At 44.4% G+C, this 24,283-nt stretch overlaps 1 protein-coding gene across 1 annotated transcript in view; it reads right to left on the bottom strand.

The window, feature by feature from the left end:
- Window positions 1-24,283, bottom strand: part of ABCC2 (ATP binding cassette subfamily C member 2) — a 70,651-nt gene that overhangs the window by 9,110 nt on the left and 37,258 nt on the right. Inside the window, exons 15-27 of the mRNA XM_040254206.1 lie at window positions 23,529-23,595; window positions 21,967-22,093; window positions 17,451-17,627; window positions 15,711-15,878; window positions 13,473-13,653; window positions 9,174-9,294; window positions 8,778-8,913; window positions 7,702-7,921; window positions 7,395-7,549; window positions 5,094-5,249; window positions 3,537-3,736; window positions 1,753-1,879; window positions 43-144 (exon numbers count right to left, since the gene is read on the bottom strand). Of these exons, the coding sequence (XP_040110140.1) occupies window positions 43-144; window positions 1,753-1,879; window positions 3,537-3,736; window positions 5,094-5,249; window positions 7,395-7,549; window positions 7,702-7,921; window positions 8,778-8,913; window positions 9,174-9,294; window positions 13,473-13,653; window positions 15,711-15,878; window positions 17,451-17,627; window positions 21,967-22,093; window positions 23,529-23,595 (1,937 nt within the window). The remainder of the gene's footprint in view (window positions 1-42; window positions 145-1,752; window positions 1,880-3,536; window positions 3,737-5,093; window positions 5,250-7,394; window positions 7,550-7,701; window positions 7,922-8,777; window positions 8,914-9,173; window positions 9,295-13,472; window positions 13,654-15,710; window positions 15,879-17,450; window positions 17,628-21,966; window positions 22,094-23,528; window positions 23,596-24,283) is intronic.

Raw genomic sequence — 24,283 nt, 5'->3', positions numbered from 1 at the left:
TTTTTTTGGCCTTGTCCCTGGGTTCCTCTGACTCCTCCTTACCTCGTTTTCCACGTTTATGTACTCAGTTATTCGCTCAACAGCCACAATGTTGGTCTCTATTTCTGACGTCATCCTCACTAGCCAGTTCAGGGTTTGTGTGATCTACAGAGAAACCAGATGAAGATCATCTGAGGCTCAAACCAACCCAACTAGTCAAACCGCAAGGTCAGTCTAGTGCCTCCTCGGTACCTAGTACTAAGCCGGGCTCTACAAGACAGCAAGGAGGAGGAGAAGAGAATCCACACCTCCTTGGAGGAGGAAATGAGGCCAGTGTATCGAGTGGTGGGAGGACAATTGAGTGCTCAACTCCGTGGTGCTCACAGGAAAGACACCAGGGGCTTGGAGTGGCCTGGCGCCAGAACTGAGGCTGGATAGGCTGGCTGTTAGTGCAGTGGCACTCGAACTTGGCTCTCCCACCTGTAAGTCATTAGAGTTTAGGGGTAGCGTTCCAATGGGGAAAGCATAAGGAAAGACATGGGGTAGGAACAGACCTTCTAAAAAGCTGCTGCCTTTCTCTGCTCTCAATTAACAACAGCTCGATTGAGAAGCCAACCCTCAAGGTGGGACATCCACGTGGACCCCTGTCCTCTGTTACCCCAGTAAACTCAAGTGCCTTCCTGCCAGTACAGAGATAAATCTCACCAACAGGAAGATGGCTGTCATGACCTGGGCCAGAGTCCAGGGCATCTGTGGGTCTCTCAGAGGTAAGCTTCTCAGAGGCAGTCTTCTTACAGGCAAAAACATAGGCCTGGCACATACTCTCAGGAATCTTTGTTGAGCACATGGTAGGTAGAGACAGGGAAAGCTCAGGAAGCTGGGGACTAAGGGCAACCATTCGGCGTCGGCTGGACCACATGACTTGTTGATATCTGAATGATGTTCTTTTGGTTCAGTCTAAAGTTCTCCAACTCTTTGCACTGTCTGTTCTAGGTTAATAAGCCTAGAATTGAGGGGATGAAAGGGCGGTGGCACAAGGAACCCAGTGATTCTGGTGAATGACAAGTCCTTTTCCACCAGGATCACCTTTGGGTCTTATGGACTCCAGCTGAAAACAGCACCATGTAGAGCCTGCCGGTGACTATGCAGACCCCCCACATGTTAGTTCAGAAAGTTTCCGCAAAAGATGGCCAAATGACTCATTAAATGAGTATTACTTATTAAACTTTTACTGTGGTGCCAGTCTCTGTCTTAGGTGGTAAGAAATAATGTCTGATATTTACCCCTTAGTCAAGTGGGGGATGCATTATATAGTTCTATTAGACTCTATATTCTTCATTAAAGTGAACTCCAATTATTCTGTGATTTAACAAAATAAACGCAGAAGTTATCGTTCAAAAGACTTTCTGGTTACTGCTATCTTATAAAAGAAATAGTTATTTTTTCTTTTGACTATAATCAAGTAAAGAGGCAAAGAGATGGGAAACTATTAGATTGGATCACATGAGATTGCTTTCTTAACTCCCCCAGGGCAACAAAATCTATATCCAGCTTCCCAGATGACATTGGCTATCTACTTAGAAAGGTTAAGGAGCATGTCCATGGGTTACACAGTAAGAGATGGAGACAGGGTTTGAACCTCAGTCTCTCCTGGCCTATCTGGATCTAAAAAGGAATCCAGAGCATGGACTCCATGGTATACCCTAGACTAATTCTTAAATTAGTCTAGGATATACTGTGCATTAATTCAACCAAACTCCCAACCAGACTCACATTAAGTGCGTTGGACAGAACAAAGCCCACAGTGTCCCCAGGTATGTTATTTCTATAAATAACCATCATCAAGGATGCAAAGAAGACGATCAGGTTCCCGATCAGCTCCAGACGAACTGCAAGCCACCTGGAGGGCAACAGAACCAGAGAAAGAGGTGTCACTGAGAGGCGTGACCTTCCTAACCTTACCCAGCAAGCGTGGGGTTCCCAGAGCATTCTGACAGGCCTTGAGTTGGTAAGACTGTCTTCTTAGGAGGTGCTTCAGTTTAACTGTGCCATGTTTTCTTAAAGTCTTTTAAATTTTGGAATCATCTGGAGGCAATTGTTAAAAATATACAGATTTGGGCGAAAAATTCATGGACTCTTCCCCAGGAGATTTAGGAAATGACTTTTAGGAATCTGCATTTTAAAAAATGTTCCAAATGAGTTCTTTTGATTAGGCATGCTAAACAATGGGGTAAAGAATTCATATGTAAGGTTAGAAAGAAGTCACCACAGGAAAGTTCAGTGTACCCTGTCTGATTTCATGATTTTAAAAAGATGGCGAAAACATAGGTGGAAAGAAGTTAGGTATGAGCTGATAACAGAGAGATATGTCGGGCTTGGTAGAGAACTGAATAGTATATGCTGCTGCTACTGCTGCTAAGTCGCTTCAGTCGTGTCCAACTCTGTGCGACCCCATAGACGGCAGCCCACCAGGCTCCCCCGTCCCTGGGATTCTCCAGGCAAGAACACTGGAGTAGGTTGCCATTTCCTTCTCCAATGCATGAAAGTGAAAAGTGAAAGTGAAGTCGCTCAGTCGTGTCCCGGCTCTTAGCGACCCCATGGACTGCAGCCCACCAGGCTCCTCCATCCATAGGATTTTCCAGGCAAGAGTACTGGAGTGGGGTGCCATTGCCTTCTCTGAAATAGTATATAGATTGATGTAATTTATAAAAACTGATTTTCCCAGTAAAATGTGCTTACCTAAATTTATACAAATAATTCTAGCATATCTACGAATAAATATGATACATATTTTACAGGGATATCCAACAGAAAAATGACTCTTTCCTTCTCGGAAAGTATCTAAGATATAAAATATCTTTACAATCAAATTTCTGACCGTTTCACGTTCTAAATAATACTAAGCATCATTAGTCCCCCCTTCACAGCGCAAGACAGTGTAGAAACCACTCAAGAGCTTTCATTTCCTGAAAAAGATCTTCCTCCTCCAAGGACACGCCAAGGTCTAATGAAGCTGGAGGAAGCAAGACTGCTCAGCCTTTTTGGATTCACCTCACAGGATCTGAGTTTTTCATTTCTGTCATTACTGATTTTACCTAAAATTTTCCAGCTCTCCTGCCTCCAGCTTCTGCTGCTTTCCCACCTACAGAAACTGTCCTGCCTATGGACAACCACACATCCACTCTCAGGGAAGCAAACAGAATGTCTGGTTCCCCCAGCACTTGGACAGAATCAGTGTTACAAAACGCTGAGCAGCGTCGTGTGCCTTCCTCCATAAGCCCATGAGACAGGTTGTGTTCCAGCCATTGTAAAAACAACAAAAAAAGAGATTTTCCTGAGGGGTCAAGACAATTCCCCCAGCTTGGGAAGTAGCAGAGCAGATACAGGGACCAGTCTGACTCCGAAGCTCAGGCTTTCTCCTCTCTTCTCACATGATAGGCGTGTTTGGCCAGAGTGAATTTCACATTTCGGGCCACGCCTACCCTCCCACAGCTAATGTCAAATGTGCAGAACTCCAAAGCACACATATCCGGGTGAACATCTGGGGGCAGCCTCACCTGTTGGAGGTAATCCAAGAAAAGACACATTTCTGGTTGTTGTCAATCGCTGCCTCACTTTGCTTTAGAAATCGCTGCTGGTGCTCAAAGGCGCGGATCACAGACAGGCCTGACACAGTCTCGCTGAAGTGAGAGTAGATCGGGGACCTGGTAACAGAGTCCAGTCGTCTCAACTGGCGGGAAGTGGCCACATAAAATACCTGGACCCAGAAAAGAGAAGACTCTGTCACACGATCACGTCACATATGCTGTTAGCTCTTCCCTCGTGGCTGTGACCAACAGTCATTACTTTGAGGCCAGAGCCTGCGTCTGAACAAGAGACAGCTCTAATCTGATCTCTCACTAAGGGAGAGATGAGAGAGGCTCAGAGGAAGAGGACGATGCGAGGATCTGGGGTTGGTGGCGAACAGGGGAGCATGAAAGCAAGACACTATGCCACAGCCCTAGAGGCTGGAATATTCCAAGGAGTTTTGTCAGCCTAATCCATATGCTCCCAAGAATCTGCACATATTTCTTTTTCTTTCTTTCTTTTTTGCACATATTTCTAAATGACCGTAGTGAGAAAAATAGTCTCTAAAGGGATAAATGCAGCTGGGAACAAGGGGTTTGGAAAGGAGAGATGGGCAATAAGTGGCTCAAGAAAGGTATGCTGATGCATGCACGCTAAGTCGCTTCAAGTCATGTCTGACTCTTTGTGACCGCATGGACTGTAGCCTGCCTGGCTCCTCTGTCCATGGAATTTTCCAGGCAAGATAGTCATTCCCTTCTCCAGGGGATCCAATCCAGGGATTGAACCTGGGTCTCCTGCATTGTAGGTGAATTCTTTACTGTCTGAGCCACCAGGGAAACCCAGAGGATTTGTTGAAATTAGGGAAGAGCTAGGCATGGGAGAGTCAGAATTCAAAATGTTATACATGGACGTTTCCTCAAATATCCTGCCTCTTATTTGTTGGTTTGTTACTAACAGAGATGACAGTGTACCTGAGGAACTCAACACAAAGCCCAGGAGTGTAAACTTGCCACAGCCACAAGGCTGCCCTTCACTGAAGGGCTTCAGGATTGGTTTCTCAAGGTAATCAATTTATCCCGAAGGTAGCTGCTGGGACAAGAATTCTCTCTACAGCTTCCTTCCCCGCATTCCCTCCCCTTATTACTGGCATGGAGCCCTTTCTACTTGCTCTAGTTTTCCTTGAGGCTTGGCTATCAAACTACTTGTGCCCTCAAGACCACACTGGAATTGAGCCTGAACAGCGCCCCCCCACTCACCGCCCCACCGCAGACACCCCAGGGAAAGGAGAACTGCCCCGAAGTGAAGAGACTGGGCTCCTGCTGAGGGACATCTCCAAGCAGATCAACCCAAGCCAACCAAGGAAGCAGCCTTAGCACACCCCTTCTAGAAGCCACCACCAACCTCACCATTGTGAAGATGGTATATTAATATCTGACTCAATGACAAAGATGCTGGAGGGGTGGGGAGTGACTAGCCATAAACACAAGAGAAGAACTTAAGCTTTTATGAGTAGAGAAGAAGGGAAACCTAGCCATCTCCAAACCTACCTGAACAGACACATAAATGATGCCAAGAGGAATGATGACGACGACAAAGATGGGAGTGGCCAGGCAGATCATGACCAGGGTGCTGACGATGCCCAGGAAGCACAAGACCCAGCTGCGTAAAGACATGGGGAGGGTGTCATCCACTGTGGAGATATCCTAGGGACACAGGAGGAGAGACGGTGTGCTCATGAATTCCTGGGACATTTTACACCTTCTCAGTTGCGGCAGGGAATTTGCTTCGTCACATCAGAATGCAAATAACTGTCCAGGGTTGAGAGGAAAAAAAGAAACCCTTACCAACTATTAGTTCTGTGAAGATTACTTTTGATCCTTAACTGGTATAAATTCTCCATCCTTCCTTCCTCCCCTACTTCCATCTCCTCTTAAGGGCTCAGCCACCTGCTCCAAAGGACCCAGAATCTAATTCTCCTTTATGGTCTGAGCCGCCTCCCTCACAAAACTCACTATACAATTAATGATAGTTTCCTTTTTCCCATGTTCCAAATAAATATTATGATATGTATTATTATATATAATATCTATTTTATATTTATAAAATGTAGATATATTATACATGTTTAACATATATAATATGTATTATTATACATATATACATATTATATAAATAATTATATGTTTATATACATAATTAATCTTCTGAAAAAGAAAACACAGAGAACTTATATTGAGTTACTTAGGCAACAGTCATATTTTGCTAACTGTTTTTGCATGAAGAAGGAAACTATCATTAATTGTATGCTGAGTTTTGTGGTGGGGGTGACTCAGACCATAAAGGAGAGTTAGATCCCAGGTCCTCTGGAGCCAATGGCTGAGGAGGTAGGGGAGGAGGGAAGGATGGAGAATCTATGCCAGTTAATGGTCAAAAGTAATCTGCACAGAACTGATAGTGAGAACTTCTTTTTTCTCTCAACCCTGGACACAGTTATGAGGAGGGCATGGAAACCCACTCCAGTATTCTTGCCTGGAGAATCCCCATGGATAGACAAGCATGATGGGCTACAGTCCATAGGCCATAAAGAGTCAGGCATGACTGAAGTGCATGAGCATGCATAATACATATATATATTACAACATTGGAAAAGAGTGTGCGATCTTTGCAAAATTCCTGTGAGAAATCTCCCCATCCAAAATTATGTCCTTTTTAAGGCTCTAATAAAGAGCAGAAAGCCGATGTAAATTGTCTCCAATGACATCATGCCCACCATTTTTATTGTAGAGGAAAGTGACAAGTGGGGGCCAGCCCACTTTTGAAGCAGTCACCATGTCCCCGAAACCTGGCTGTAGGCTAGGAGCTACTCTTTCTGTGTCTGCTACAAGACCAAACACATAAGGGCTCAGAGTTGCTAAGACATTTAAGAATGTGCACCCTCTTCTACAAACAGAAGTTTGAAGATTCTCCTGGTGATAGTTGAATATTACTCTGAATTGTCTGGTTTCCTCTGTTCCTGAAATTTCCATCTCATATTCATTAAGAATCAATGAGTTCAGTCCGGTCCATGGTAGAGAGCCATCTATGATCTTTGCATTTATTGAGCATCTCAATCCTCAGTACAGTCCTTGGCTCATAGAAGGAACCCAATAAATGTTGAATGAACAAATGCTAAGGGTTCAAGAATCCACAGCCAATGGAGACAGTGTTCCAGAACTCCATTCAAATCACAAGATTCTATAATCCAGACCTCATTTACTTATTTGTAAAGCGTCAAAAATGGGAGTTTCAGAACTGGAAGCAGCGACCAAGCAAAGGGTTGCCCCGCTGTCATTTCTACTCACTGTCACAACCAGGACTCTGCTTTCACTTGAGTTTTCCCTCTGCAGCGTAATCCTTCACAGCCTGCTTCCAGTGCCACCGGCCCACCCCTCCCCCCACCGTCTCTCTGGCTAACTTCTACCACTTAAATTTCACCCTTTCTGACATTTCCCACCCTCGGTCATGCAGACGCAGCTGGCACCTCTTTCTCCTGTCACTCTTTCATACTCCCAGAATGCCACTGCATGCACTGATGTTCCTGGTTTTCCCATATCCTATCATCATGCTTTATTTCCTTGGCCGTCTCCCTCACTCGTTGGTGACCTACTTAAAGGGCCACAGTGGTCCATCCCTGTATCCTCAGGACCCTTAGTACCACACACAAGGTATTCCAGAAACATCTGCATGCGGAGTGGGACTAAAGAACTGGAACGGCCCAGGGTTGTCTAGGGGAAAATGAGAATTCTTTCCCTGTCGGAAACAGAAAGACCTCAGCCATAAACGCGTCTTACAGCCCTTGAGATACTTACACCAGCAAACCTGTTCACTATCCGACCTGCGGGTGTTGTGTCAAAAAAACTCATGGGTGCTCGAAGGATATTGTTCAGCAGTTGCTTGTGAAGGATGTTTGATGCATGGTTGCAACCATAGACACTCCAGATGTTCGCTATGAACACAAAGAAGCCTAGAAACGGAAGCAGTGTAGTCAGCACCGTGCACAGGGACCCCTGGAGACTCGCGCCAGGGACACAGCGGCAAATGCTTTCCCGGGTGGAGGCAAAGGAAGGGGACCTGGCAGACTGTCTCAGGGACCCCTGCTGTAGCCATCACACATACCTTGCGCTATTCCCAGAGCTCCATAGACGCCAACTCTCAGGTCCCTCTGAGAGGATGGATAGTTGGTGCCATTGTATTTTTGAGAGTCGCTGGTCCAAGCACTGAGCCAGAGGTTTGATCCAATAAAAGCCACATAATAGATCACAAACCCCAAGAGGATGAAGACTATCGAGCACCATCCTATTGCTTGTAGGTACTTCAGGTAGATGGAGAACTTCACCTGCAAAGCCCCCACCTCAGTGTTAGCAGAAGTCCGACTGGCATTTTGGGTTTCCCTGACGGCTCAGATGGTAAAGAATCTGCCTGCAATGCAGGAGACCCGGATTCAATCCCTGGGTTGGGAGGATCCCTTGACGAATGGAATGGCAACCCACTCCAGGACTCTTGCCTGGATAATCTCATGGAGGGAGGAGCCTGGCAGGCTACAGTCAATGGGGTCACAAAGAGTCGGGCACAACTGAGCAACTAACACACACTATTGACTTCTGGTGAGGAATATCAGTCATGGGGGAATGCAGTGCTTTGGAAAAGTGGATAGCAGGTCGCAAACTTGGTAAGGGATCACAGTTCTATATGGGCAAGATAATAATCAATGCTGAAATGTAATGCAGGGTAAATAGCCATCAGATTATTAATGAACTTCTAGATGAAATTAAGAGCAACAGATATAAAAACAGAGTGGGACAGATAAGGCTATACCACAGACCGTGTTTTATTAATGTTTAAGACCTTAAATTTAGGAGCTTGGTCTTAAGTTTTATTAATTTGAACAGTGTGCTATGAGTTCGATAGGTTGGTATTCTCCGGCTCCCAGAATTGCATCTCATTTTTGTTGCTTTCACACGTGAAGTGTGGTATGAAGATATTCACAGGACGTGTGTCATTCTTCATGGAAGTACGATTTGATAAAGAGCCTAGAGCCTCTGCTAACATTTCAATGATAAATTTAAAGACTGGCAGAGCACATAAGACATATTCCTCTATAGACATGTATTCAAATCATCAAACTTAAAAATACTCGAATCCCAAGCCGTCTATCACCTCTAATGAATGGTACTTTTCACTGTGACATTCACCTTTCCAGTTTGTACAAATTCCTTCTTAATGAGTTTTTGTCCTCTCACTGGTTCTTCCTCTTCCTTCAGGATATTCGCATTCCGAATTTTCAAGGAGTCTTTTAAGGACTTCAGACGCCTGCTACTGGACCTAGATCTGAAAGATTGAGAGGGGAAGTTTTCCTTCCAAGTGTCTTCTTGGAAGCAAGTGTCACGGTCGTTCTGTTTGCATCGCAGTGCATTTCAGAGCAGATGATCATAAAGGAAACACACCACCCCAACCCTACTCCCCATGCTCAAAAGCAAAAGGAGAGCTGGGAGCATCCACGTGGACACTCAGGAAAAAAAAGAGAAAAAGAGAATGATCAAGGGGAACTACAGAAGTAATGGGGGCTGCCAGCTGAACAGATGACCAACCTGTGGCTCAGTGTTCGACGGAGATCGTCCTCTCTTTTCATGGACAAGGAGGCCACATCCTCTGGGATTTCCTCCACACTGGGCGCCAGCCCACAGTCATCATCTTCACTGTCCTCATTGACTAGGAGACACATCAAAGGTTAGGGAGAGAGCTGCATGGAGCTGTCATAGCCCCATGAACAAGGAGAGAAGTCTCTTCTGATTTTGTTGGCCTTGACAAGAGATCTCAGATATACATACAGGTTGGAATCTTTTACTCCAGAAATACTATTTATTAGGGCATCTCTTTGAGAAATACCAGAATAAAGGAAAGATGAGTTAATATTTCACTGGAAGAGAAAAGGCAAAACGGAGAATATTTCCAGAAACTTCTAAGTTCCTTTGGAGCAGGAAAGAACTTTTAAGTATTATAGGAGACAAACAGTAGAGTCATAATCCTCAGAACTGACTAAAAAGATGAGTGCAAATTTAAAATGTTCTGCTTGAAATTCAAGTAATTTAAAGCATTTAAAAAAAGCATACCCTGAAAAGGTAAAACAGCTTGGGCTGTGAAAATGGTAATGACCTCCAGAAATTGAGACTTCTGTAAAAGCAATGAGCATAATGGGCCAGAAATTATCAAAACCAAATTTTCCATAACTTTGAAGTTAACCAAAGGCTTGCAAAAATCCAAGCAGCATTTATTTAAGAAAAAAGGCTAAATCTCAGAAAGAACAGTAAGCTTTGTAATAGTTTAATTTACCCTATTTCCATTGCCCTCTCCTTAGATCTGCTGTAGTCTAGAAAACCAACAGCAAACCAATTATAATTATTGTAACCTCGGAGAAGGCAATGGCACCCCACTCCAGTACTCTTGCCTGGAAAATCCCATGGACGGAGGAGCCTGGTGGGCTGCAGTCCATGGGGTCGCTAAAAGTCGTGCTCGACTGAGCAACTTCCCTTTCACGCATTGGAGACTGAAATGGCGACCCACTCCAGTGTTCTTGCCTGGAGAATCCCAGGGACGGGGGAGCCTGGTGGGCTACCATCTATGGGGTCGCACAGAGTCGGACACGACTGAACTGACTTAGTAGCAGCAGCAGCAGCAGCTACTGGAGGGAACAGTGTGTGTTCAGAACATGCCCCAAACCTCATTGCTGGACAACTGTCATTATTTGACAGCCTGGCAGTCCTCTGGAAAACCCCATTCACAGGGCTTGTCTTTATTGGGCCTGACTTGGAGTTGGCTCTAATAATCAGCAGTTGTTGTTTAACATCTTAGCTGCCTGTGTCAGTGATAACAGTTGGGGCAAATAAGAAACCAATCAAGAACTTAAAAAAAAAATCTGGGGAATAAGATATTCATAGGGAGTTTTGATATCTTCAGCATATTCCTAGGAATCATGTATGTCATACATATGTGTAGGGTTGCACACCTACCCAAGAAAGACTTGAGAATGCCCTATTCCCTTACCTCTGGCTTAACTTCAGACTCTGGGCAAGCAGGCAACAAAGACTGAGATGGAACTGTAAATTGCCTGCTGGCTTGTTAAAAAAGACATGCCCCCCACCCCTCACTCCCACAGAGCCTCTCAGCAAAGGCTGAGTGACTTATTGGTTGCAGGCACTTAAGGAAACCTCTGACCTCTTGATCATTATCTGACCACTAAGCCAACCAAGCAGGAACATCAATGACCACATGAAATAAAGAATGTAGACTTAACAGAATTAGTTCAGGAAACTAAACATTAGGAAGAGGAACAACAACAAACCCTGGTGGAGGAAGGAGAGGAGAGAGCTTGTATTTCCAGAATTGTTAAACTAATTAAAATGACCAGTTTTCAACAAAAAATGAGACATACAAGGAAGTAGGAAAGTATAGGGTTGTACACAGGAGGGAAAAAAAAAAAAGCAGTCAACAGAAACTGTACTCAAGGAACCACAGGTGTTGGACTTACTGACAAAGATTTTAAATCAGCTATGATAAGTACGCTCAAAAAACAACAGGAAACCATGTCTCAAGATCTAAAGGAAGTGAAAAGAAAGTGTTAGTCACGCAGTCATGTCCGAGTCTTTGTGACCCCATGGATTATTATAGCCCATCAGGCTTCTCTGTCCATGGAATTCTCCAGGCAAGAATACTGGAGTGGGTTGCCATTTCCTTCTCTAGGGAATCGTCCCCACCCAGGGATTGGATCTGGGTCTCTAAAGGGAAGTTCTCACCAAATAGAGACCATCTCTATTGGGCCCACTGGGATGGGCCCCTGATCCAATGCCTCTGATGTCCTTGTGAAAAGGGGAAACGTGGACACAAAGGCACATGAGATAAAACCATGTGAAGACGAAGGCAGAGGTTGATGTGTATCTATAGCCAAGAATGCCAAAGACTGCCAGCAAATCACCAGAAACTTGGAGAAAAACCTGGAATAGATCCTTCGCTGTTACCTTCAGAAGGAACACGTCTTGTTGACCTTGATTTTGGACTTCTCACCTCTACAACAGTGAGTGACAATACATTTCTGTTGTGTAAGACACCAAGTTTGTAGTGTTTTGTTACAATGGCTAATTAGGAAACACTGAGCCCACACTGACACAGGTTACCTTGCCCTCTTGGCCTTTCCTTTCTTCTACCGTCTGGGGTCTGTACCTTGAGCCCTGGAAATCACACAACAGTATGCCAGGCACCGCGGCTTACACAACTTCTCAGAAATGACCCGTCAGTGTGACCCAAAACAAGGGTTTGCAAACCCTCTCTGTACACAAAAGGCAGGATTTTTCAAAGGGGCTGTCTATCCATGGGGGTTTAGATAAACAGAACTCAGATCCAGGGAAATCAGAAGAAAAAAGTTGAGAATTAGGATGAGAAACCTGTGCAGGTTGAGGTGATGTGGTTGACTGAGCAGTAACTCAGGGGATCCAGCATCAGACCCTGCCCTTTGCTGGAGACCAGTTCCCAGGCAGGCGCTTTTTGTTTTCTCCAGGCCAATCCCCGGAGCACATAAAGGCTGATGGAAAGCTCTGACCCCGCCTTCCTGCTGGTATCCCTGCTCAACTTTCCTGCGCTGGCTCTCAGTCCCAGTCGCCCCCACCATCTTAAGGTCACCGAAGACACCAAAGGTCAATCTTCGTTTCTGACCTGTCTTGCCAGTGTTTATAGACTTCCTGGTTTAGGCTTTTCTTTCCGACTCTTGTGGTTTAAAACTATCTCATATTTCTGACCTCAAGGCTTGAATGTGCTCCCACTTCTAGGCTGTGAAGTTTCTGCCTCTTCTGATTGACTCTCAGAATGCCCCTGCAGATCTTGCTTTCTCAGTCCTGACCTCCTGTTGGTAATTGCCACCTGAAGCAGATACCCAGAACCATGCCTGGGATGACTCCTGGCAGGTTCTTGGGAGGGACCTCAGAGACCAGGGCTCCATTCCTGCCTGGAACTAATCAGTGACCCCAGTGGTCCTGTATTAGGTTGGGGCCATTCCTGTGGTATACTGTGAGACTATGCAACTGCCGTGATTCTGTTCTGCTTTGAAACACCCAGCGGTGTTTGGTATGTTAGTCAAGATTCCTTTGTTAGGGCTTAGCAATGATTTAGCAGTGCCCTATTAATACCAGGTATTATGAAGCTGTCCAGGAAGTGATTTTAATGAGTTTGGATAGGTAGGGTGGGATATGTGAAGCAGGGCATTCCCTAAAAGGGGGTCACTCCTGCCGCTGGTTTCTCTCCCACAGGAGCTAATCACCCCATACCTCCAGTCATCTTGTAACTGAACTGAAAGTTGCTCAGCCATGTCCGACTCTTTGCAGCCCCATGGACTATACAGTCCATGGAATTCTCCAAGCCAGAATACTGAAGTGGGTAGCCTTTCCCTTGTCCAGGGGATCTTCCCAACCCAAGGGTTGAACCCAGGTCTCCCGCAGTGCAGAAGGATTCTTTGCCAGCTGAGCCACAAGGGAAGCCCAAGAATACTGGAGTGGGTAGCCTATCCCTTCTCCAAGGGATCTTCCTGACCCAGGAATCAAACTGCGGTCTCCTGCACTGCAGGCAGATTCTTTACCAACCGAACTATCAGGGCAGCCCCATCTTCTAAAGAGTAACCTATGACTGCATGTCAGAGGCCAGATGAGCTGGATGTGCCCCTAGTTTGGCTCACATAAAAAATGTCTATGTTTGTGTTTCTTTACAGAGACAAACACAGGAAGAACAGATATTGGATCTCTGGCTAACTCACTTCCACATCTAGTCCACTGGGTGCTGAGCAGGTCAGCAGGCAAACCGTCCCTTCCATACCCGAGTTCTATCCTGTCCCAATCCTCTTCATATACCTGTGGCCGCATCTTCAGGACCCGTCTGTTTCACAAATGTCTTCAGATTCTTAGCAAATAATCCTTTATTGGCCAGCAGAGTGCTGTAGGATCCCTTTTCCAGGATGGTGCCATTCCCCACAACCACAATCTCATCCACTTGGGGAAGAAAGTGAATGCTGTGTGTCACCAAGATTCGAGTCTGTAAAAATAACAGTAAGTTGTGCTGACGATCCTGTGACCACCTTCTTTAGCTTACTCTTGAAAAGAAGAAACAGAGTCACTGTGGGGCTTTGCTTCCAAATGTGGCCCTGACCACTTGACCTCTTTCTTTTACTTTCTCTTTACTTCCCAGCATCTCATCCTAAAATCGGACCCTGTGTGTAAAACGAGACTCCTGTCATCATGAATATGCAGTTATTTTCCTGTTGTGACAGTGAGGTTTGCCCTGCACACATTTCCCTCCAGCTTTCTGGGCAGCCAAGAGTTAGGCTTAGGGATGTCACTTGAGATAAAGGGCTATCAATACAACTGAGGCACGCAAAACTAACTGCCCTCTCACTAACCAACCAACCACTGATCTAACAAGAACTGCCCAGATTATTTTAGCATGTTAGAAACATTACAGGTCAAGGGCCTTTGTCTTTGGCCCAGGCCCTCCCTGGTGTGGAGGACTTGGCACTCCTTGTATTGTTGTCTATTTATGGACCACACTGACTCCTGACACAGGGATTCCACTCAAAGAAAGATGAACACTTGCAGATGAGTAATGAGGCTCAAATAGGGGTCGTGGTATTGAGATGAGCCTCTGGTGCAATTGCCCAAGCCCACTGCCTCTGCTTTCACCAGACAGCCCCACAGACACTAGGTCACTCATATCACGAAGAAGCAGGAGATACCCATCTTTGAGTCTCAGCTCAAAGCCAACCCTTTTGGTAGCCTTTCCTGAGTCCCCAGGCAGGAACTGGGTATTTCTCCAATGTTTCCTCTGTAGTTTGTATGTTGTTGGGGTTTAGCTGCTAAGTCATGTCTGACTCTTTTGCAGCCGCATAAACTGTAACCCGCCAGGCTCTTCTGTTCATGAGATTTCCCAGGCAAGAATACTGGAGTGGGTTGCCATTTCCTTCTCCAGGGGCATCTTCCCAACCCAGGGATCAAACTTGAGTCTCCTGCTTTGCAGGCTGATTCTTTACCACTGAGCCACCTGGGAAACCCACCAGATAGTAGTTTGTATAGATTGCCATTAAAAATAATTCTTGTGTTATAATATTATTGCTTGCTTTTTGACATATCTGCCAGTTAGATAAGTCACTTGAGAGCAGAGACGAGAACTTTTCATCTGCTTGCCCAGTCTTTGCAATGAACCAGGCCCAGAGTGGGTATTCAGTTTAAGAATGAATGCAGCCAATTAGCTTTAAGGACAGGAAGCAGGACCAAAAATAGGAGGGAAAGTGAGTTCCTGTTGACTCACTGATCTGAGAGAGAGGTAAAAGGCCTCAGAGGGACAGCCACTCTGTCAACCCTACCAGCCTGAGTGGAAGCATTCAAAAAAATCTTGAAGGGAGCGAGCCAAACACAAGATAGAGTGCTGCCAGCCCCCACTCTACAGTTGCCGCTGGAGGGAGTGCTTGTGCAGAATTTCTGTGCTCTCCCAGTACCCTCATGTTCTCACCAACCCAGAAGCTCTCGGAATCTCCTTATTCAAACAATTTTATAATCCAACCTCTTACCCATCTTTCTCTCTCCAGAGGCTGGTGTTTGGGGCTGAAAATTCCAGCCCTCCCATCACTTGTCCTCCCATCACATGTGGACTCATGTCCACATGCATTTAAACAAGCTCCAGAAGGTGGTGAAGGACAGGGAAGCCTGGCATGCTGCAGTTCATGAGATTGCAGAGTTGGACACAATTTAGCAACTGAACAACAACAAGTTCTATGCCAGGAACTAGTGGACAAAACCAAATATATTTCTTCTTATACGACAGATCTCTAAGGACTTTTTAATCATAATTAATCACCCTTAATTAATAAGAGGCTCAATGTTGGAGCCAGAGAATAAGGCTCAAATTACCCAGTTCTCACATAAGCTATGACCACTAGCTGGGAGACCTCACCAGGCCATTTCTTGCAAGACCAGCATGATATTATCTCCTCAGCAGCCCAGGAGGGCAGGGAAATAAGGAAATCTGCTTTAGGACCCAGCAGTCCTAGGAGATGTGTGCCCTTCTTCATGTCTTCATCACTTTAAATAAGTTCTCACCTTGCCTTTCAATAGGCCACTGGGACCCAAGACCTTGTTGAAAATATGTTTTCCCACATGGGCATCCACAGCCGACAGAGGGTCATCCAGAATATAGATGTCTGAATTTTGATAGGTAGCTCTGGCCAGGCTGATCCGCTGCTTCTGACCCCCACTGAGATTTATACCCTGAGGAAGAAAAGAATTTATATTAAGTACTGAAACTGAGTCCCCCTAAAACTGAGTTCTTCTACTGAATTTATGATAAACATCTCTATTCAAAACTTTATTCCCATTCTTGGCTCATACCTGTTCCCCTCAAGTTGAGGAATATAAAAGGGAGGATTGAAACAAAGCAGGACCCTGCAGGGCAACCTCCTGGGTACAAAAGCCCCTGTGTCCCCTGTTTCTTATTTGTAGAAAAAAAAAAAAAAAGCTTTAGTCTCCCTGGTCTTCCTGAGTTAATATGGAAACAAAGGAAAAGCAGTAAGAAACAATAGTTCAGCTATAAAACAGAGCCCCAGCTCCTCCTTAAGGGGGATATGTAACAATCTGCAGATCTCTAAATTGTTCTGCAGAAACAAAAATTCTCATGCAGTTGGAGGATGCTAACTGCACGCTGACCATAAGCACTTAGACCTGAAACTGGTTGGAACCAGAAGGTTGGTGATTAAGAGTCCTGAAATAGCACCCTGTCACTTTACCACCAACCAATCAGAAGAAAGTCTACAAGCTGTAACCCTCACCCCAGATGTTGCCTTTAAAAACCCACTCCTGAAAGCCACTGAGGAGTTCCAGTATTTCGAGCATTAGCTGCCCGTTCTCCTTGCTTGGCCCTGCAATAAACTGTACTTTCCTGTCCCACAACTCAGTGTCAGTAGGCTGGCTTTACTGCATGGTGGGCAGCCAGACTTGTATAAAGGAACACAAGTTCCTTTATACAAATAAATATCTCCGATTCAAATAAATAACTTTAAACCTAATAATGAAATGTGTGCCCAGGTTATCATTTTATATCATATAAAGTACTTATTTTGTTGTTTTTTTGTTTCCTGCCCCAGGAGAATGTATGGCTATATTAGGGTGGGTTTTCTGTTTGTTTGTGGATGTAACTCCAGCACTTAAAATACTATTTGACACATAGTAGGTACTCAAGAAATGTATGCTGAATTAAGAAACAAAATCACTCTAGAGCTGTATCTGCAGTCTCCTAACCTCAAGACCTTTCTGCAAAAGACTGCTATATTTATTTTTAGTAATGGGGAAAGAGGATAAAAACTTCTTAAATAAATAGTAATCAGGGATTTGTAAACCAATTATACTATATACATATAATATGAAATGGTCATTAAAAATTAACTTTTAAGAAAGGCATTTAATAATGTATTAGATTTCTATGTGTTCACTGCAGATTATTAGAACCCTACTCTGGCCCACATTAGTGTACACAATTAGAGTTCAGACAGCTCCCATCTGCCTCTGGCCCTCTACCAGAGATCTACCTCGTGTTAGCTGCTGGTTAGTTAACCAGGTCCTAGGTTCATTATCTTTCCTTTAGATTACACAACTCTTATATTTGCTTTCAGGTACAAAATTTTAAATTTCTGGGTTATTTGCACAAAATATTGTGCAAACTCAAGTTTTCTGATGTTTGTTCCAGGCTTGACTACCAAAATTGATCAACTATTTTACTGCCATGGACTTCTTTACCATCCTCACTCTTTTCCTTCACCCTTCAGGATCCCCTGGTGTCCCAAGTACCTTCTCTCCAATCTCAGCCATGTCTCCTCCAGGCAGCACTTCCAAGTCAGGGAGGAGGGCACAGGCTTCCAGAACTTGCTGGTATTTCTTTTCATCCAACTCTGATCCAAAAAGGATGTTTTCCTTTATGGTGCCATTCTGGATCCAAGACTGCTGTGGGACATAGGCTACAGAGCCCTGGATGGGAAGGATTAGACCACATGACTGCTCTGCACCTCTGGAAATGCAGGGCTGAAGGAGGGGGTGCTGGAGGTAGGAGGAAAAAATGGAATGTAGCTTTGGAAAAATGTCAGGCTGACTGGACAATTGATCTTTATAAAGGTACATGTATTTATTGCACCAACTAGGGAGAAAAAGTCAATATCCTATGCATCATTTAAAGTCTTCTTTTTGAATTATCACTCTCTAGCCATGATCTGAAAGTTGAAGGATGAATGCACATGCTGCTTCTAGAACAGGGTTTTAGTCAGACCTTAGTGAGTTTACTAGGACCAACAGAGGGCCAGCACTGATAGGGGAAACCAGATAGATGACATCTTAGAAAGTAAGAATTCAGAGATGGAAATTTGAGTACCAGGCTGATGCATAAATCTGATCATGTCAAAAAAAGATCGAGGGTAAATGCGCTTGGGTTTGAGGACAAACTTGGTTATGAATTAGCAGGAAAAAGCGCCCTGAAAGGAGTTAGGACACAGAGATAAATCTGTAGTCTGATCTGCTATGCTGCATGTTTATTTAATGTAAACTATCTCATTCAATTCAGTTGCTCAGTCATGTCCAACTCTGCGGCCCCATGAATCGCAGCACGCCAGGCCTGCCTGTCCATCACCAACTCCCGGAGTTCACCCAAACTCATGTGCATCGAGTTGGGACGCCATCCAGCCATCTCATCCTCTGCCGTCTCCTTCTGCTCCTGCCCCCAATCCCTCCCAGCATCAGGGTCTTTTCCAATGACTCAACTCTTCACATGAGGTGGCCAAAGTATTGGAGTTTCAGCCTCAGCATCAGTCCTTCCAATGAACACCCAGGACTGATCTTTAGGATGGACTGGTTGGATCTCCTTGCAGTCCAAGGGACTCTCAAGAGTCTTCTCCAACACCACAGTTCAAAAGCATCAATTCTTTGGCGCTCAGCTTTCTTCACAGTCCAACTCTCACATCCATACATGACCACTGGAAAAACCATAGCCTTGACTAGACAGACCTTTGTTGGCAAAGTAATGTCTCTGCTTTTCAATATGCTACCTAGGTTGGTCATAACTTTCCTTCCAAGGAGTAAGCATCTTTTAATTTCATGGCTGCAGTCACCATCTGCAGTGATTTTAGAGCCCCCCAAAATAAAGTCTGACACTGTTTCCCCATCTATTTCCCATGAAGTGATGGGACCAGATGTCATGATCTTCGTTTTCTGAATGTTGAGCTTTAAGCCAACTTTTTTTGAGAGGCTTTTGAGTTCCTCTTCACTTTCTGCCATAAGGGTGGTGTCATCTGCATATCTGAGGTTATTGATATTTGACCCGGCAATCTTGATTCCAGCTTGTGCTTCTTCCAGTCCAGCATTTCTCATGATGTACTCTGCATATAAGTTAAATAAGCAGGGTGACAATATACAGCCTTGACGTACTCCTTTTCCTATTTGGAACCAGTCTGTTGTTCCATGTCCAGTTCTAACTGTTGCTTTCTGACTTGCATATAGGTTTCTCAAGAGGCAAGTCAGGTGGTCTAGTATTCCAATCTCTTTCAGAATTTTCCACAATATATTGTGATCCACACAGTCAAAGGCTTTGGCATAGTCAATAAAGAAGAAATAGATGTTTTTCTGGAACTCTCTTGCTTTTTCAATGATTCAGCGGATGTTGGCAATTTGATCTTTGGTTCCTCTGCCTTTCCTAAAACCAGCTTGAACATCTGGAAGTTCATGGTTCACGTATTGCTGAAGCCTGGCTTGGAGAATTTTGAGCATTACTTTACTAGTGTGTGAGATGAGTGCAATTGTGCAGTAGTTTGAGCATTCTTTGGCATTGCCTTTCTTTGGGATTTGAATGAAAACTGACCTTTTCCAGTCCTGTGGCCACTGCTGAGTTTTCTAAATTTGCTGGCATATTGAGTGCAGCCCTTCACAGCATCATCCTTCAGGATCTGAAATAGCTCAACTGGAATTCCATCACCTCCACTAGCTTTGTTCGTAGTGATGCTTTCTAAGACCCACTTGACTTCACATTCCAGGAATCTGGCTCTAGGTGAGTGGTCACACCATCGTGATTATCTGGGTCATGAAGATCTTTTTTGTACAGTTCTGTGTATTCTTGCCATCTCTTAATATCTTTTGCTTCTGTTAGGTCCATACCATTTCTATCCTTTATTAAGCCCATCTTTGCATGAAATGTTCCCTTGGTATCTCTAATTTTCTTGAAGAGATCTCTAGTCTTTCCCATTCTGTTGTTTTCCTCTATTTATTTGCATTGATCGCTGAGGAAGGCTTTCTTATCTCTCCTTGCTATTCTTTGGAATTCTGCATTCAAATGGGAATATCTTTCCTTTCCTTGCTTTTCACTTCTCTTCTTTCCACAGCTATTTGTAAGGCCTCCTCAGACAGCCATTTTGTTTTTTTGCATTTCTTTTCCATGAGGATGGTCTTGATCCCTATTTCCTATAGAATGTCACGAACCTCCATCCATAGTTCATCAGGCACTCTATCAGGTCTAGCCCCTTAAATCTATTCCTCGCTTCCACTGTATAACCATAAGGGATTTGATTTAGGTCATACCTGAATGGTCTACTTGTTTTCCCTCCTTTCTTCAATTTAAGTCTGAATTTGGCAATAAGGAGTTCATGATCTGAGTCACAGTCAGATCCCGGTCTTGTTTTTGCTGACTGTATAGAGCGTCTCCATCTTTGGCTGGAAAGAATATAATCAGTCTGATTTTGGTGTTGACCATCTGGTGATGTAGAGTCTTCTCTTGTGTTGTTGGAAGAGGGTGTTTGCTATGACCAGTGAGTTCTCTTGGCAAAACTCTATTAGCCTTTGCCCTGCTTAATTCTGTATGCCAAGGCCAAATTTGCCTGTTACTCCAAGTGTTTCTTGACTTTCTACTTTTGCATTCCAGTCCCCTATAATGAAAAGGACATCTTTTTTGGGTGTTAGTTCTAAAAGGTCTTGTAGGTCTTCATAGAACCGTCAAGTTCAGCTTCTTCAGTGTTACTGTTTGGGGCTTGGATCACCATGATATTGAATGGTTTGCCTTGGAAACGAACAGAGATCATTCTGTTTTTGAGATTGCATCCAAGTACTGTATTTCGGATTCTTTTTTGACCATGATGGCTACTCCATTTCTTCTAAGGGATTCCTGCCCACAGTAGTAGATATAATGGTCATCTGAGTTAAATTCACCCATTCCAGTCCATTTTAGTTTACTGATTCCTAGAATGTTGACATTCACTCTTGCCATCTCCTGTTTGACCACTTCCAATTTGTCTTAATTAATGGACCAGGTTCCTATGCAATATTGCTCTTTACAGCATCAGACCTTGCTTCTATCACCAGTCACACCCACAACTGGGTATCCCTTTTGCTTTGGCTTGTTCCCTTCATTCTTTCTGGAGTTATTTCTCCACTGATCTCCTGTAGCATTCATGAACAGTATGAAAACTATCTCATTAATGATCAGTAAATCAGGGAATAAATGTCAGTATAACGTGGAAGAAGTGTTGGCTCTTAAAAATTTTCCAGGCTTGTCAATTTTAAGTAATCAGGGGCCTATTTTCTTATAATAGAGAAGAATGGCTTAGCAATATATGAAGATCTTAAGAAGAAAAGCTAAAAATCTACAGACATGCCTCTTTTGGGTGCAAATAGTGGCTGGTGAAATGATTCCAAGTACCTATAATTTCCCCTAAATTTAGCTCTCTGGTGAAGCTAAGAGTGCTGATGGAGATGCCACAAAAACATTTCCTCTCTGTTAAAGTGCCCTCCAACACCCAGCTCTCAAAGGAAGAGGCAAGAGGCCCAGAAGTAATTGTGAAGCTGGGTACAACAGTCAGTGGAGATTTTACTAAGCTACTGTTTTTATTGTTATTGCTCTTATTGTTTTTGTTGGTAGCCTGGCTGCATATATTTTTAATGATCTGTTCCAGCTCTTTCCCCCAAGTCCTCTTATTTTTATTGTATACTTTTGTAGATTAGGAGGTTTTCAGAAACATGGATTATAGAAGAATTACCTATACTTTGAAAGTAGACATCTTTCAACAGTTTTCAAACTTCAGTATGCACATGAGGATCACCTGGGGAGCTCATTAAAAATGCAGGGTTTAAAATCTACTCCAGAACATGATTATATATGTGGGATAGGGCAAAGAATCTATAGTTTATAAGTCTCCTGGATGTCTCCGAGACCCCACCAATGGCAGCCTGACAGGAGCGGTTATCAGATTCTAATTGTTTCTCCCTATGAGAAGGCAGCACTCAGCGCTGCCCACATCTGAGTGTCAGAAGTCTTCTCCTCGGCATTCCTTCTCACCTTGACCGTGATGTGCCCGTGGACATTTTCCATTTCTCCCAGCATGGCTGACATCAAGGAAGATTTCCCAGAGCCCACAGTGCCCACCACAGCCACCAGCTGGCCTGGCATAATGTCCAAGTTCACACTGAAAGAGAGAAGTGTACTTGAAGGAAGTGGAGGGTAGACGTTCACGCCACTTCTCATATGCCCAAAGGACTTCTCAGATGCCAAAGGAGATTTTCCTTCAAGATTGGAAAATATATCTTGGATATACAAAGTTTCAAAGTAGTTCTCTAATGTTTTTTTTTTTCCTCTAAGACTTTAGAGAGTAAGGCTTAATTTATAAGTTGTTTGTGCAAAAAGCCAGTTTCCAAAGGAAAAATAATTTCAGAACTATGTGGCACAATTGAACAAGACCCTATTTGTTCAAATCCCAACTCCGCTACAGCTGAGCTGTGTGATCTTAGAGTCTCACTTCTCCTGGACTCTCAATTTCTAAACTAATGGGGCTGGGACAGAGTAATGCATCCCAAACTTGACTATTCAATGAGAAGAGCAATTCAATAAAATACTCACTGAGCGCACAGATGTCCTGCCCCCTTCCCTGGAGATTTGGCTGAGTGTGGCTGGGTAGGGGTCCACACTGGGCCAGGCTCCGGGAAACTCTCTGTTCTAGTCCTAATATTTAAGTTCCTAGAACATTAGGAACTTGTTCTCAGGCTTTCTGAACCTGCCCATCCAGCTGGGCTCCTTCTAGACTTACACTACTAGCAAAGTGGGAGCTATGTCCACTCTCCTCTCTAATACAGTTGAGGCTTTCAGGTTAGGAGGGCTCAGGGCTTCTGGACTGACATATGCTGAAGCAAGCGCCAGGGTCCATGTTAGAGGATGGAGAAACAAGAGAGAGAGTGGAAAGTGGCAGGAAGACTATTAGGTGTACTCAGTTGTGAAAAAGCCTGGCCTGCTCGGGCTCCTGGCGTACTCTGTGGCGCTGTGCTCGTGATGAAGCTGGTGTGCTCACAGATGTAGTGCTTAAGGAACACATTACATGCAGCAGTGTGGCAAGAAAGGGTTGGCTTAAGGCAGGGGGTGACCTACAGGGCAGAATGTGAGAAGGGGTTATGTAGATGAAAAAATCCAGATCTCAAGTTGATTATAGAAGCAGCTCACATCATCCCCTCTGGGCAAAGAAGGCAGGTCCTTCATGATAACTATTCTTCAGTGAATAAATGAACTTGAGTTTAGGTTCTCATGAGTATCCTCTAGCACATCCAGAGACCTAGGCTACCTGCCAGCCTGCACTACCCTCCATCCACAATCTGGAGACCACATGTCTTCACAGGTTCTCAGTTGTACTGTCCCCCAGGAGGAAAGCGGCGGTGGGCGGGGGGAGGAGGAGGGCAGGTGGAGTCACAGCAACTGCAGCCAGTTTATCCCTCCAGGGATTTAGCCTGCACTAGTATCTAACTGAACATGTGTACAGCTTGCTTCCCCATGTGGTATATTATATGGAATTTCCCTATAACAAGACCAGCAAAGAGAATCTTAAAATACAGCAAGAAGAAAAGGAGGCAACTCACTCTTGGATTGTGACACCCAAATCATGGTCCCAGGTAAATGACGCCTCAGAAAACTGCACAGCTTTATCTGTTGAGAAAAATTCCTGTCTTTAAGTCAGATGTAGGTCCCCGCATGTCTGCCTGCCTTTTCTCAGCCTTCATGTGTCCCTTGTTCCTTCCTCCAGAAGAGCCTGCCTTTGTCTGGTGCTAAATCCTGAGCTGTCAAGAGGCAAATGAAAGCCCCAGGGGTGAGACCAAGTGTCGCCTGCATACAAAGTCCTTTATTTACTTAGGACTCCCAAGCCAGTTGGTAGCCCAGATTCTTGATCTACAGACACTCTGGGTACATTCCCAGGCCCTCTGTTGCCTAGTCTCTTGTATAAATTCCACTTCCATATATAAACTCAGCCACTCCTGCCCTAGATTCCAGAACCATGGCTTGTTCTGGGTATGAATGCCCCTCAATCCTTAAACCTTTGGAACCTGTGTGTTCTTTCACTTCAGCCTCCCCTCCCAATTCCACATACTTGGCTCCATTATGACTTCTGTTTTCTAGATCCTTTGCAGGATTCCCCACTTATTCTCAAAACAGCTGGCCCAGCTTTGCTCGGCAGTCTGGCTGGCTAAGAAATCTGTTCTAAATGAACACAAAATTTAAGTGATACCAGTGCAAATATAGATGCAGGATAAGTCCCCTGGCTTCCCCTTTCCTTCAGTTTGCTGCTGCTCTGCCCTTGTATATCAAAGTCCTGGTGCCAGCACTGTGAATATATATG

Source organism: Oryx dammah, unplaced genomic scaffold (assembly GCF_014754425.2).
Source record: "Oryx dammah isolate SB20612 unplaced genomic scaffold, SCBI_Odam_1.1 HiC_scaffold_14, whole genome shotgun sequence".
Taxonomy (NCBI): domain Eukaryota; kingdom Metazoa; phylum Chordata; class Mammalia; order Artiodactyla; family Bovidae; genus Oryx; species Oryx dammah.
The sequence above is the reverse complement of the archived record's forward strand: the minus strand, read 5'-3'. Positions and strand labels throughout refer to the sequence as shown.